The 16,514-nt window shown below is 41.8% G+C and overlaps 1 protein-coding gene across 1 annotated transcript in view; it reads left to right on the top strand.

The window, feature by feature from the left end:
- Positions 1-7,432, top strand: part of DNAH5 (dynein axonemal heavy chain 5) — a 224,312-nt gene extending 216,880 nt beyond the window's left edge. The window contains exon 79 of the mRNA XM_032861880.1: positions 5,219-7,432. Coding sequence (XP_032717771.1) covers positions 5,219-5,370 — 152 coding nt within the window. The 3' untranslated portion in view covers positions 5,371-7,432. The remainder of the gene's footprint in view (positions 1-5,218) is intronic.
- Positions 7,433-16,514: the final 9,082 nt, after the last annotated feature.

Genomic DNA, 16,514 nt, shown 5'->3' with positions numbered 1-16,514 from the left:
ATAAGCAAAGGAAAAAGTGACTAATTTCAAAGCACTGAAAAAAAAAAAAAGAAAAGCTTTCATTCTTTTTTTCTTTTTCTTTCTCTCATTTTTTTTGATTTCAGTAGCACTTGGTGGAAACCTGTTTTGCCAAAAATGCTTTGTTGTCAGAGAAGTGTTTTTTTGTGATGAAAAGCTAAAATTCCATTGCTGTTTTCATACTATAAACTTAATTTTCATTTAATCTTGATAACTGAATAGGGCTCTAATTGAGCTAAAGGGTGTGGCCTTGTTAATAAAGCTTGAAAGTTTAAAGTTAAAATTCTTATAGTAAATTGTTTTTATGTTGACATGAAGGGTAACTTTTAGTTTAAATAATAGTTTAAATAATTCACCATTGAATTTTCCATATAAGACTGGTTTGTTTTAAAAAAAGAAGTCTAGATATTTATTGTAAGTTTAAATAATTGCATAATGTGTCCCCAAATGCTTAGGATATCATAAGAACGTCACCCAAATAGTATGAAATTCACCAAAAGGGCAAAACCTCCCATATCAACTCTAGCTCCTTTGCTCTCAAAGGAAGTTGCAAAGAGGCAGACATGGAAAATTTCTATCTCCCTATAGATTATATATAGATAGAGTGATGCTTCCCAGTGAACTTCAGTGCTGTAGGCAATGTGTTGGGAAAATGGGAACTAGAACCTTTGGGGGGACAAAGCAAGACTTAATATGTACCTTTGGGCACTCAGTAGGGTGAGAAGGATCTCAGGGTCTCTACAGCTAATGAGGAAGAAGGTGTTTCTAGAACACCCTGTGAGGCACCCTGGTCCAACACTGTGCAGACATGGGGCTGGGGGTGCGAATAGCCCCATGCCGGGACCAGGAGGTGGGGGGCTCAAGAGTCAGGAGGAATTTAAGCCGTCTTCAGTTTGTAGACCTGGGACTCGTTTAGAGTCATGGGGAAGGTGAATCTGGGGAATTTTTTTCAGTAAAAAGATAAAGGTGGGTGTAGACTTGTGCATGCGTGTGTGTGTGTGTGTGTGTGTGTGGAGAGAGAGAAAGGAGAAATCTAACACACCTTGGGCATCTGCCGCATTTCAAGTATTATGCTATGCTTGGGGGGTCATTCCCATATATTAATTTGTTTAATCTTTACAACAACTCAGTAAGCTATATCATCCCTGTTTTGCAGATGGGAAAGTTAAGGGGTAGAGATGTATGAAATTGGCCTAGGGTTTCCAGCTACCAAAGCTGGTATCAGAATGTGGGATGAATGCAAACCTCTGGGAATTCCTATGTTCTTCTTAAGACTATGCGTTTAGGGAGTCTCTCTGGTGTCTGGGTTGAAGCTTCAAATCAAAGCCTAAATTACAAATGAGGACAGCTTCTTTGCATTTTGAAGTCATGAGGTACATGGTGAAGTAGATACAGAGTCTGCGCGTCTGGATGAGCGCTCTAACTTCCTGTGGCCTCCTTCTCTGCATGCTGCAGGCTAAAGGGCTAAATGTGGTCACCTCCCCTGCCGGGTGGCAAGGGTTGGAGGGGTGGGGGGGACGGGGCACATGGGCTCAGGTAAAAGGCAGTGAGCCAGGAGCCTGGATATTTGAGTTGTACTTCTGATTTTATCACTCCAGTAATTAGTCATGTGGCTTTTAAAAAATTTTTTAAAGATTTTTTATTTATGTATTTGACAGAGAGAGAGGGATCACAAGTAGGCAGAGAGACAGGCAGAGAGAGGGGGGCAAGCAGGCTCCCCGCCAAGCAGAGCCCAATGCGGGGCTCAATCCGAGGACCCTGAGATCATGACCTGAGCCGAAGGCCGAGACCCAACCCACTGAGCCACCCAGGTGCCCCAGTCATGTGGCTTTGAAGGAGTCTCAAATATGCTTTAAGTTGAAGTCAGACATCTAATTGTTATTTCCAGTTCATTTTCACCTCCTCCTGCTGAGATGTAGAGGCACACACACTTAGAACATTCTGACTATTGCTGAGATTAAGGGCATAGGCTCTCAACCCATTCTGGCCAGGTTTGGTTCCTATCACCTACAGCTTTGTGACCTTGGATGAATAGCTCACCTTGCTGTGTGTTTCCTCGTCTGCAAAATGGATTTCCTAATGGTACCCATCACAGAAGGCTGTTAAGAGCATTAAACTGACAGGTGGCTAGCACCCAGCTAGCATACAATAAGTCATTTTGTTATTATTGCTGATATTAATACGCTAACTCACATGTTTGTTGCAGGATTAAAATAAACATTTAGGGACGCCTGGGTGGCTCAGTTGGTTAAGCAGCTGCCTTCGGCTCAGGTCATGATCCCAGCGTCCTGGGATCGAGTCCCACATCGGGCTCCTTGCTCTGCAGGGAGCCTGCTTCTCCCTCTGCCTCTGCCTGCCATTCTGTCTGCCTGTGCTCGCTCTCTCTCTCTCTCATAAATAAATAAAAATAAAAAAATCTTTAAAAAAAATAAAATAAACATTTAAGAGTCCCCTTTTAATCACTTCAATGTCATTCACAAAGAGGAGTTAAACAAAGAAATGATTTAAAGGTTATATAGGGAATCTCTATGTAACTTGGTTGTTTTGGGTATCGGAAGGAACGTATGATGCAGTGATATACTAGCACTTGGATGAAAAGCGTAGGCTAGAGAGGGAAGTGACATAGTTAGAAAGAGAAACTCCCTCAAGCTGTTTAAACCTTTCAGATCTGAAACCATAGCCTCTCCCCGATTTAGACAGCCTCTTGTCTTGGCTCCTCCTTCTGGGACCCTAAGGCTTTCGACGTGATTAGCTGATTTGCTTTCCCTACCTAGCATGTTTATTTTTGTCTTCAAAGTTACTTGTCTAACTAGGGCTAATCGCTTTGAATCATCTGTTGACGTGGTTGTTTACGTGTGTCGGCACCTTGACCATGAAATGGCACTTCCAGCAGCTTCTAATCCTGCTGTGGAAGTTGGCTGCCTGCTCTGGTTTGGCTTGGGCACCTTAAGTTCTGCAACAACTACAAATAAACAAGATTGGATAAATATCTCAGAGGATTGTTTTTTACCTGTCTATTGAAAAGAATGTTATTTCCCACCCCACTCCCCAATTTGTCTTTGCTTTTGGTATTAAAATCCAAGTAGTCCTATACTTCCCAAGGTGTAATTATTACAATTACGTATACTTATTATTACATACATACTATAATTACATTTGCACCAAATGCGAGACTACGCTGGGTTCCTTCAAGATTTATAATATTAGTCAAATTTGCATCAAGAAGAACAATATTTAACACTTATTATATATTTACAGATCCCAGGATTAAAGGATTTGATGATATCAGTCAATACTGTTAGTATTAACTACACTCCATGAATTCACTGCGATTCACTTGTTTAATCAGAATTTTTGATATATTTGCCTAATAATTATTATGAGTGATATTCTCATGGTAATTTAAAAAATAACATCCAGATTTTAAAATTAGGTGTTAAATTAATTTAGATTCGCTCTCATGATTAATTTCATGGGATTAAGCAAACCCATAGTTTTAAAGTAGTGTAAAGTACCTGTGAGTTTGTTTTAGAACAGGGTTCCCTGACCTTGATATTATTGATACCCTTTGGGGGCGTGCAGGGGGTGCTGTCCTGTCCATTATAGCACATTGACAGCATCTTTGGCCTCTGCCCACTAGATGCCAGTAGTGGTCTCACAGCTGTGGTAACCAAAAATATCTCCAGATAGTCACAAATGTCCCCCACGAGTGAAATCATCCTTGGTTAAGAATCACTGTTTTAGAATATTTACTTTATATTGAAACCTAATGTATAATATCATCATATTCAAGTGTTTAATTTCTCCCAATAAATTAATTACAGTGGAGGTATAAAAACACATGGCAAAGCAGGTAGAGGGTTTTACTGGGTCAGAAAATGAGATCTTAACTTTTGAGAGTGACTTGCTTTTAGAATTTGTTAGAAAAAGATAAATTATCATGCAGGTTAGTTTTGGGACATAAATTCAGCAATATGTCAACATCTCACGTAGAGCGTTGAGAGTTACTGTTTCCAAGTTTCACGTGCATGCATCACATGAATTCACCAAAGCAACGTTCTCCTCTTCATTAAACCTGCTTTGGTCTGAATGTTTATGTGAGGGTCATGTACAATGTTGGCCTTCCAGAGGGGCACAAGGATGGGTGCAGACACCACGTTTGTGCAGAAACAGTTTAGGAAGAGAAGAGAAAATAATGTACTGCTTCCTGAGATGGACGTGAGGAGACATGCAGATAAGGTATGCGGGTGGTGTAGAGTGAAGGAGAAGCTGACCAAGTTCACGTTCCAAGCTGTTCCATGCAGAGGCTCCTCCCAAAGCCCAATTTAGTATTTGTAAATTTTTACTCTTTTTCTGAAAGCCTTGTGCCACCTGTAAGACCTGGATCTGTCCCTGATCGTGGGGTTTCCAAGACTGGAGAGAATGTGAAGCTTTGGTTAGGGATGAATATATTAGCAAGGGTCTTTGAAAGATGGACATGCGTAAGTTGTCTTTGTTGCAAAAGTAATTTGGAAACTCCGTGTGTTCATCTACTCCAAAATGGTAGATTGTGTCTCAGGGAGATGAACTGTGCCATGGCTGTCTGCTTCCCAGCCACTTCTCTACCTCTGTACACATGGAGAACTCACAACCCCTGATAAGGGTGGGGAACATCCCCTGTCCTGTGATTTCAAATATCCTTTAGACTATGGCACAGAAGGTCAAAGGCAGAGATTTGAAAACATAATCTTAATATAATGAAATACTAGTGAGCCTTGGTGCTGGGCATCTGATTAAAAGTGACAGGTGCCTTGTGTCAAAGGCAAACCCTGAGAGAAAAATGGAGAGGGTGTCCATGCACAAGATCGGGTGAGGACGTAGAGGAGAAAGAGTGCAGGGGCCATGTTGAACTGATGGGTGGAAAGGAAGCAGTGGGAGGTCCATTGTCATTTCATGTGGGCAGGGATTATCGTCAAGGACAGGGGACAAGGGGCCAGTGGGATAAACCTGAAGATGTCTGGGTGTTTTGTCATACTCCCTGGATACCTGCAGTTATGTCTGCTTCACATCTAGGGAGGACTGACCTCAGGAAGAATCTCTCTCATTCTACCCAAACTTTGGAATGATCTTTAAAATGCACAGATTTGACTCTGCATGCTGTTGGGGCTGCTTAATTTTGAAATTCACCAAGTTTTTTTATGGATTTTTTTTTTTTTTGTAGCTTTAAGAGATCCTCGGTTTTATTCCTGCCCCATTTACAAGAAGCCGGTTCGAACGGACTTGAACTACATCGCTGCTGTGGACCTCAGGACGGCCCAGGTCCCTGAACACTGGGTGCTCCGTGGGGTTGCCCTTCTCTGTGATGTCAAGTAACATGGGGTGTGTCCCTACCAAAAACTTCAGAAAATGCAGGTCCGAATTACCCTAACCTTTATTTGTCCGTGAGCGCTGAACAATGTTGATCACGCAGGTTGATCATGCAGCTAATGAGCTGTGTAGGTTTTCCCTATTCCTTAGCTGGACGCTTAATCACTTTTAACCTGCGTCATCCTTAATGACCAATCCGTGTGTTTATTGAAAAGTTATTTGGTGATTTAAAAGCAAAACTTACAACTCCCTAATGAAGTGTGGCCTGCAAATCCACAATAATGCATTCAGGTCTAAAGACAGGGTAGGTCAAGCAGACATTTCCTTGAACGGATTATTCTTCCGCTAATGTGGTTCTGGAAACAGGCCTGTTCACTAAGGGAACAGACAGGTTTGTGCTGATTTTGCTTCTATGGACTTTTGCATTTAGGTCAGGTTAAGAGATTTGTTTTCATAGCTCAAGCAGCCATTTGGGAAGACCTTTTAAAAAAATGGAAGGAAGTAGATGATTGGGTTAAGAATGTGAATCGATGAAGAGACAATTCATGTAATCCTAGAGAATAAACATATAGAATGATGTTCAACTCCACTGATAATTAATAATGAGATACTGATATTTGTTATAATAAAAAATATGAAGGCTGGAAGTGACTTGTGGTGAGGTCTTTGTAAAAGTGATATGCTTAGAGATTCCTAGAGCGATGGAAATCAACCCGTTCTTTTTGTAAAATAATTAAATATCCAAGCACAGAAAGAGCCATAAAAATGTTCATATGCTTTGAGTCTTATCTTCTCTCCTGGAAATCTATACCAAGAAAACAATTGAAGAGGCTGAAGTAATTTATATACCAAAATGTATTTAATAACAGAAAACAGTGGGAGCACCCTACGTGTTCAATACTAAGTCTATAGTTACAGAAGTAGGGGATGTGAGGCAGCCACGATAAACAGGATCAAAGCTTTCTTAGCATGGAAATGGTAAACATGTAGTATGAGGTTGAAGATATACCTCAGAAAATATCGGGTTGACTTGAAATGGTGTAATGATTGGAAGATCAGGCAAAGAATAGAAGTCAGTTGGTGTGGGGGCCTTTTATTAATAAAGAAAATACTATCTGTGGAACTCTTCATATGTTTTTATTTTAAATCCTGGTTGTGAATTATAAACTGCTTCATCTATAACTTATTGACTAGAAAACTTGGTCACAATTAAATTAGAGCTGTGGTCTGCAAATGATTGCTTAAATTCACGTCTAACTTTGTGCTTCTGGTGATAAACCATTTTATAGGAAGGAGGGGCTGCAAGGAAGCAGGTGTGGGTCCCTCTCATTTTATGTTAATTATGGTCAGAGCTAGGCCTGGGGGGTTCATGGGACCCCCACCCATCTTGGACAATACTCTTTTCATTTGAGCAGCTTCAGCTGGTCTGAATTACTATATACTAGTTGATTGTGGGAATTGTGGTAAAACAATCATTTTATTTTGAAGAACAAATAAGATGTAGAAATGATGTGAATTAATAAAGAGCTGTTAATGAATGTCAAAATTATAACTGCTATTTCTCAGCCAGGGAGCAAGTGCCATTGAGTATCCAGAAATAAGCTTTCAAAATGAGGTTTCTTATCAAGTTAACTTGTTGAAAATGCATAATTCATCTAATTTTGTGAAACGAAATTGTTGGTATGTATGTACAAGTCTTTGAGACCCAAAGTGGGAAAGGACACCATGGAGACAACTAGAAATTTTTTGGGACAAATTCAATAAGAAATGTTGCTGAAGAAGTGAAGAGCCAATGATGCCCCTTTCCACACTACCTCCAGCTCTCACCCTGCAGCTCCCACCCACAGAAGGTTCTCGGCTTCTACTGAATTGGGTGTGGGGCAAGAGAGAACCAACTCATTGATTCTTCCCGGTGATGGGAAGAGTCGCCAACTGCTTGCGTGAGCGCAAGAAAGAAAACAACACGCGGTGAGGGTACGGGTGTCATTGCCGAGTCTTTGTCATCGTCTCAGTATTGATTTACTTAAAAAATTACTTCAGTGTGTCTGATTCCTGTGCGTCAGGAACAACGGTGGGGGAAAAAATGCCCACATTCCCTGACTCCGAGGACTTCACGTAAGAGGACTAGACACAGAAAATAAGCGACTATTCAGGTATGTAACTTTACATGATCTCAACGTATGAATGTATAGTATGACACATGTATGAGATTCATAGAGGGACGTATAGAGATTGGAGTTCTGCACTCCAAAGGAAAATGCCGGGTACTAGGAGCGAGAGAGACCACAGCCATTCAGGTGTCACGGATTAGTAGGCAGAAGCCACACTACAGCATCCCTGTTTAACAGAAGACGCCAAGAGTACCAGCAGCAAGGAACTCCCCTGAGCCAAAGCAGCTACTTTGGCCATCCCACCTCGAGTTTAGCATTAGCACAAGTATAGCCATCTTAGCTTCGGCAGCCATCTCAGGCCCCTGTGACCAAGGGCTGAACTTTCCCCTACTTTACTTTAGTTCCAGGGACCCCCACCCTGCTTTAGTTCCAGGAATACCTAACCCTGTAAACACTTCCAGGAAAAACCACTATAACTAACCCTGTAAACACTTCCAAGAAAGTACCTAACCCTGTAAACAGCCCTGCAACAGCTAATCAGCTTACTGCAGAAAAGTCTGAAACTTCTCCTCCCCGCCAACCCCCCCAGCCTCTTGTAATGACCCATAAAAACCCCTGCCTTAACTAGCGTCGGGGTCCAAGTCCCTACTCTGCTGTGTTGGCTATACTTGGGCCCAAGCTTAAGCTTGTCAAATAAACCCTCATGTGATCGCATCGGTGTTGGCTCCTTGGTGGTCTCTTGAACGTGAAAACTTGGGCATTACACTGCTGTCTGGTTTTTCTTGGTCCCCTGGTTCTCCTGGGCAGGGGACAGGTATTGGTGACTCTCTTGACGCAAATGAAGTCCTCTCAGAATTGAGACAAAAGAAAACACTTTGCCACATCAGAATTGTCCTGATGTGTGGGGATTTCCACTTAGCTCTCTCTCCTCTGAGCTTCTCTTTAAGGGAGCATTGGCAAGCATCGAACTCATTCAGCAGCAGCAAGGCCAGGTCCCCATCAGGGGACGTGGCAAAGCCACAGCCCAGGTGTTCTTGAGCAACCTCTCTACCGTGGGTGGTTTCCCTACGGAGACCTCATGTGACTGGGTCCTAAGGAAGGGCATCTCTGGAGAGGTGACATCTACGTTTAGATCTGAAGGACAAGGGAAAACCTCTCCCACCTGCCAGTACTGGGGAGTCTTCTCTTGCTTCCTAATGAGAGGAAGTGAGCACAGGAAGGGTGACAGGAAACCCAGCCTGGAGGGGGGGCGCTGAGGAGAGCTGCTTCCTAAATGGAATTTCAAACCTTGCTTGACTGCTGCCAGCTATAGAGCAATGGCCCGTGGAAATCCTGTGTTCCCAAGTCACTAGAGTGAGAAGCACTTCTTGGTGTTAAACGCTATTTGTGATAGAAAAGTCTTGTCAAGAATTCGACAGTAGGAGACAGGATGAGGCAAATCATGAGTGTTATGTAGTTAAATGGCGTGCAGGAGTCTCCAGTACAGACAAAATGCACGGCATTGGCAATATCTTTATTAGTGATAAACTTGCGCTCGAAGGTGTAGAATTACAAAAAAAATTGATATGTTACCGTATGCTGATAATGTAGTTGATAGATTTTTTGTAGCACAGAAATCTTTAGTAATGATAAGAGTAATAAAATATATACATGAGCAGTTTTCTCTTAGAAGATATAATTTCCACTCCCACCCAGATCTGCAACATATTTTTTTCCTGTCAGACCCCGCTGAAGTGCATAATTGCTTTTACATTTAATTTTATTCATTTTTAAAATTAAATTTAAAATTTTTTCAATGTTCCAGAATTCATTGTTTATGCACCACACCCAGTGCTCCTTGCAAAACGTGCCCTCCTTAATACCCACCACCAGGCTCACCTCACCCAAAACTCCTTGGTTTGTTTCTCCGAGTCCACAGTCTCTCATGGTTTGTCTCTCCCTCCAATTCCCCCCAACTCCCTTCTCCTCTCCATCTCCCAGTGCTTTTACATTTTAAATACTTTTCTCTTGCAAGTGCTCAGAGTGATTTTTAAAAATTATATTGTGTAACTGATGAATCGTTGATGGGAAGCCCTCAGCAGCCCATCAAAATAATACCTCTTAAGGGTAAACAAATGGTCTACTTCTATTCACAATATGGTCCTCCAGATTGGGCGAATGCTTTGGAAGACCAATAAATAAGTCAGTAGCTTGTGAAAACATGAGGACATCTAGTAGTTTCGGCTGGTAATTTTTGTGGCTTTTAGTTGTAGTAATTTTTGCAGTTTATGCATTCTGGTCAATTGACTGACATCTGTCGTATCCAGAATGTGCATTTGAAGAAACCTCATATACCACCACATTGAAGAAGAGGAGAGAATTTGAGGTCAGCTTTAGAATCAGAGAGGAACTTGGCTAAGACCCTGAACCCATGAATGCATTCTTTTTTTTTTTTTAAGATTTTATTTATTTATTTGACAGATCATAAGTAGGCAGAGAGGCAGGCAGAGAGAGAGAGGGAAGCAGGCTCCCTGCTGAGCAGAGAGCCTGATGTGGGGCTTGATCCCAGGACCCTGAGATCACGACCCGAGCCAAAGGCAGAGGCTTTAACCCACTGAGCCACCCAGGTGCCCTCCATGAACGCATTCTTATTTATCTTAAATGGTGAGTTCCATTCTGTGTTGCATGTGAAAACCAATGAACTTGACCGAGGCAAGAGCAGAATGTGTTGTCGACCTAATCTGTACCCGAGGGCCTTTCCTGGTTCTGTTTATCAGGCTGGAAAAGCCATACAGCAGAGCAGCCCAATAGACAGTACTTATGGGATGGATCCTACTCTCTCACCTGGATGAGAAGACATGAAAAAATAGAGATTCAGTGCGAAGGAAGGAACCTGGGGGTGGGATGAAGTATCCTGAGTGGGGCGGGGTGGTGGGTAAGTAGGAGGGTCAGGTTTGTTTACAGACACTGTTAGAATGCAATTATTAGCAGTAATTCTGGTGATCCAAGACAATGAATGAGTAAATGGCCCTTTAAAAATTTGCTTTTTTTATCCCTTGGATTTCAAAGGTTTCATTACAAAATGCCAGTGGTATTATGATCTAACGTTAGAATTTCAGGGCCTCAAGGGGTAGACTGAGATTTTTTAAAAGTCCTATCAGCTCCCGCCTCTTAGGAACACTCATCAAACCACTGTGTGAATTTGGCTAATGAGTTTTCTTCCTAGCCTTCTTTGTACCTTCTCTGATTTAAGACTCCATTTAGTTTCCCAAGGCTCCAGATTTATAGGCAAGCTTAATTGTTTCCAAGTTTGAGCTTATGTTGGGCGCGTACGGGGCCAAGATCGGGAGCCTTGTTCTGTCTTTAATTTGTATGCCAAACGCCATTTTTCACTGGGCTCTACATTATTGTTCCTTGCTGTGTGTCGTGTGGGTAGAGCCAAGACATATTGTGCAGTGCGAAGCTCTGCCCCTGCTCTGGTAAGGTCTTATGATTACTGTTAATACCTTTCTTCATGTATTTCTTCACTTAGGCTAATACGCATAACATTCATATCAAATGTAATCACAAACAGAGTTGCCTGGAAAGCCAATTAGGTTTTTCCCACTACTTGTGCAAGAGTCAGTTTTAATAAGGCCACATACAGTGTTCATGGGTACTTGAGAAGGGAGAAAGATTAAATGCGATGAAAGACGCCCACAAGATTGCCTGGAAAGTCACACGATGGGGAGATTGGGAAAGGATTAAGAAGCAAAACCTGTGTTCTGGGTGGTCGTGAACACTCCCCTTGACTGTGGACGCACTTTCAAATTCATTCTGTTGGTGCTTCCTTTCCCTCCACTCAGTCTGCCGGGGTGTATCCACTTATAATTTATTTATGCAAATACTTAAGGCAAATCCTGGAGACCTGTAGAAAAAGAGCTTATAAAACATTTTTGTGTTTTATCGTTTGAAAAGTGATCATTTGCACGCCCCTCTGAAACTTTTTGCTATTCTAGCAAATAGTGAAAATGTTCTCAGTGTCTCAGGAATATAATAAATCACTATTGTTCACATCTTAAATCCCCTGATACATTATATCTCTGATCTTGAAGATTTATTCAAGTACAAATGAGGGTCGTTATAAAAGACGGACACTGTAAGCTGAATTATATTCTTGCAAAACAAAAATCTAGGTATTTTGATTATAGTAGGAAACAGGCAACTGTGCATTAATTGGAATATAGTTAATGCATATGTCTGCTGTGCTTTCCCCTACTTTGGTTTATTTTTGTTTGTTGTTTGTTTTCCTAATCAGTTTCCCCCATGCTATCTGTCTACTACAATCTTAAGTGGAAAAAAAAACCAAAAGGGAATACATTATTTGGCCCATATTGATACCATGTAAGGACAGGGAATTTACAGGTAAATCTGGGCTGTGCATAAAACAGACAGCTTTTCAAAGTTGATATTGAAGGTGTGGAATCATTGCACGTTTAATTATTTTGACCCCTGCTAACACTAACGTGTTGGCTCTAGATGTAAGGATACTATTACTTACACAAATATGTGTTATGTATAATACATAGAACAAATATGAAATGTTCTAAGATCATTGTCTTGCCTGTGAATGAAAATCAACTAGCTGGTTTCACGAAAGTTTATATCCCTCTTTTATATTGTATGACTGGGTCTTTAGGTGAATGGTAAAAGAGAATGAGGAATCATCTGGGAATTAAATAAACCTTAGCAATCTCAGTTCACACCAGCCTCTTCCTAACCAGTAACAATATGTCTTATGGGGAAAGAAGACACCAGACAGAGCCCATTGTACTGCTGCGTGGTGTGGGTTTGTATCTTGATGTGGTGATGTCCTCATGGTTCTACTGGGGCACAGCCCCCCGTGCACAGTGTGTGCTCCAGGGAAGCTCATGTGGGGAGTTTTGGCATTGCAGGGTGTACAGCCTCTAATACAAATCCCAAGGTGGTTTATAGTCTTCTGTAGACTGGGACAAACGTTTGCCAAGCTGTGAAACCTTCAGATTGTGTCTTGGCAGAAAGTCCCTTTCCTCTACCTCATGGCCACCTTCAGTTACATCCTTGGCTCTCAGCAGCTTGAACTGCTAATGACTTAAGATGAGCTGCCCTTGGAGGAACTCTTCCATTTAGATAGAGACCTGGGCTTAAAGACACTTTTGCATGTGATGTCTCACTGGCCTAGACTATTCTTTCCCCCTCCAGCCAAAGTTTTCATGGAGTCATCTTTACAATGTCGGGGGGGGGACATGGTTGACCCCCGGTTATGACAGGCTGTCTTTCAAATTTAACCTCATGTTAAAAGGACAACTCTGCATCTCATACACAAAGACCATGACAGAAGCTGGGGGTTCAAACCTATCCTGGCCTATTTCAATAGAATTATTATTACTGCTATTTTGTTCTAAAATGAGAAGTTCAGGAATGTCAAAACCAAATGGCACCCCAGGATAATAGCTGTAAACCTGAAATCTCCTGGTCTACTCAATCATTCCATTTGGTCATATTATTTAGGCTCTAAGTACTTCACTAAAGGAGGCTGTGTTAACCATGAGCATCTTTATTTAAATTCAATTAGCCAACATATGGTACATCATTAGTTTCAGATGTAGAGTTCAGTAATTTATCTGTTGCACGTAACACCCAGGACTCCTCACATCGCATGCCTTCCTTAATGTTACCCCATCCCCCTACCCATCTCCCCTTTTGTAACCCTCTGTTTCTTTCCCATAGTGAAGAGTCTTTCATGGTTTGTCTCCTTTTCTGATTTCTTCCTATTCCGTTTTCCCTCCCTTCCCCTAAGGTCCTCTGTGCTGTTTCTTATATACCTCATATGAGTGAAACCATATGATAATTATCTTTCATGAGCATCTTTATACATAATCATGACACTAATCAAAGGCACAGAGCCTACACTATGACAAAACATTCACAGGAAGAAGTCAGAGTTCTAAATGAGGATGCTAATACCCGTACCTCCATATCAAGCCCTTACTTCCAGCCCTGCTCAGCAGAAGCTTCTAGTTTTCCCACCTTTACCATCTACTTGCCCAGTTCAAATCACCCATTGGTGGCTGTCATCATCTGGGGCACAATAGGAACAGGAGTGTGAATAACTAGGCTCTGGAGGTCCTTCCTGGAACACTTCCTCTCTGAGACACTCCCTGTCCCCAACTGGCTGCCTGGACATGCTCTTTCTTGACCACTCAGATGCCTGGAAGATGGCAGGGTGACCAGAGAAAGAGGAACATTTGGCACCCACAGACTGGCTCAGACTCACAGATGAAATCTACCACTTGCTAGCTGCATAAATTTGTTGGAGTTGATTAGCATTTCTGAGGCATTGTTTCCTCATCTGCAAAATGGGTATACAGTACCTTCCATGGGAGGCTGTTGTGAGGGACAATAGTGACAGACAACCAGAAAGTGCGCAAAACAGGAGCGCTCAGCAAAGGAGAGGAACTCTCCTCTACCTGTTATAGGTTAACTCACACAAGGAAGAGTGGGGCGGGCGGCCACCACCTGTCCTGAGGACATTCTAAGGAGATGAGGCTGATGTCAACATCCTTCTACATAAGCCATGACACCCTTTAGCTCCGTCAATGCCATTCCCTTTGTTTTCAGTTTATAAGAGAACTGCTTTCTTGGGTTTCTTTCATCCTTACTGTTTTGCTGTGAGTGTGTTTGAAGGTCAATTCCAAACCAAAGCTTTGCAATCTACAATTTTTCTCCACATGGTATGTCATAAATATACGAAGTGTATATACTAATATGCCATTGAATGCTGATGTCTGATGCTGTTACTCACGCTGTAGTTGTCAAGCGATATCGCTCGTTCTTTGTCATTGTCCAGACTAGTGCGACAGATTCTTTATTTCATTCACCAACCAGTTGTGAAATGACAAAAGGAAGAAGTAAAATGAACAATAGATACTGGGTTGAAATCAAAGTTACTAATTTTGTGTGTGTGTGTGTGTGTGTGTGTGTGTGTGTGTGTGTTTTTAAAGAAACCTCAATTTGTGGGGCACCTGGAGGGCTCAGTTGTTTGAGTGTCTGCCTCTTGATTTTGGCTCAGGTGGTGATCTTAGGGTTGGGAGATCAAGTGTCCCTATCAGACTCCGTGCTGGGCGTGGAACCTGCTTAAGATTCTTTCTCTCCCTCTGCCTACCCCTACTGGTGTGCATGCGCACTCATGCTGTTTCTGTCTCTCAAAAAAACCCACAAAACCCTTAATTTGTTAAAGTATTATTATTATTATTTTTAACCCTGGGTGTACAGTAGAGTCATTTGGGGTCCTTTAAAAACCTGTTGTTGCCAGGGCTTTACTACAGTCTCCTAAAATCAAAATATCTAGGGGAAGGGCCAGGGCCTCCTGTTAAAGCAGCTTGGATCCAGAACCACTAGTTGAAGGAGTGAATGGTTGCAGACTACTAATGCTCATCAATAAAGCAATGAGGAAACTTACGTTTGTGGTTCAAACAGCTTAGAGCAATTTTGTAACTGGAGAGTTGCAATGCTAAAAGTACCTTTAAAATATGATATTAGAATGTTTCTCATTTTTTAAATGTCTCCCCTATTTTTAAAATGTTTTTATTTTTAGTTTATTTCAGAGAGACAGAGAGAGAGAGAGCCCGCACCAACATGAATGGGGGAGGGGCAGAGGGAGAAGCAGACTCCCTGCTAAACAGGGAGCCTGACATGGGACCTGATCCCTGGGCCCTGGAATCAGGACCTGAGCCAAAGTCAGATGCTGAACCCATTGTGCCACCCAGGCATCTCTAATGTTTCTCCTATTAATACTCTCTTTTAGTCTCCAACTTTCAAATCTTTATTATAAAACATTGTTGCTGAATTCTGTATCCTCTATGAACCCAAGAAGCAAAAAGATTCTTTTCTAAAAAATTTAAAGAAATTGTAATTATTTGACTGAATTGTTTATAGGTTTATTAAATGGTTTTATTTATATTTATTAGAGAGTTTGTGGCAGAATATATGTTTTAATTGACTGTTTTCAGCTTTGTTGAGGACTGATTGACAATTAAAAATTGTGTCTCTTTAAGGTGTAAAACTTAATGAGTTGGTATTTGTACACATTGGGAACAATCACCACAATCAAGTTAGTCAACGAGTCCATCCCCTCACAGTTAGCCTCTTTTTTGTGCCTATGGGAAGAACTGCTACGGAAATATACCACCTGAGCATTTATTCTTTATTAGAAGTGTGGCACGAGACTATCCGCATTCTTAGACTTTAAAATGCACTCAAGTCACGTGGGGATCTTGTTACCAATGTAGATTAGAATCAGTGGGGCTGGGAAGGGGCCTGAGGCGCTGCATGTCTAGCAAGCTCCCCGATGGTACCAATTCCGCCTACATGACAGCATGTATCTCTAAGTGGATTTTGAAGTTGTTTTTAATACATATGAATTTAGCTTATAAGCTAGCTGTAATTCGACTGGCCGTGAGCATGGCAGCGAGTGGAATCCCCTAAGAGGAGCTTGGCTTCAGCCCACGTATACCACAGTCCTTGACCATAAGGGAACTATTTCCGTCATCTAAACCTCACTCGGCAGGTGAATTCAGTTCTCCCTGGGGCACAGCCCTTCTGTTGGCTCGAAGTTCATGTTAGGTCTTCAACCTTTGCTGTATTCAGATCCATTCAGGATTGAGTCTACTTTTTCAGCCATCCTTGTTGAAAGCAGACCCAGCGATCCAATGTGAGCACTCTGTCACATAAACTGCTCCTTCTTCTCGTGTTTTTATAAAGGGCTTTTGTCTGGGCTGGACCCTGTTCTCACACATATAGAAGATGCTGCTGCAGACAATTAGGACCTTTCCACCTTGTGCTCTATAGTAAGGCACTGCCCTCAGCATCACCCAAGTGTATGTTATTTGGGGTTTAACACACGCTGATTCATACTAATAAATATTGTAAGCCCCCCCTCCCCAAAGAGACATACTCATTTAGGATCACTGTGTCTTTGCAGTGAGTTGACTCCATGATTATGTAATGTTTTTCTTTAATGTGGGTAATATTCCTTATCCT

The sequence above is a fragment of the Lontra canadensis genome, unplaced genomic scaffold, assembly GCF_010015895.1.
Source record: "Lontra canadensis isolate GAN:19392208 unplaced genomic scaffold, GSC_riverotter_1.0 scaffold22, whole genome shotgun sequence".
Lineage (NCBI taxonomy): Eukaryota > Metazoa > Chordata > Mammalia > Carnivora > Mustelidae > Lontra > Lontra canadensis.
This window is presented reverse-complemented; position numbering and strand designations above follow the sequence as displayed.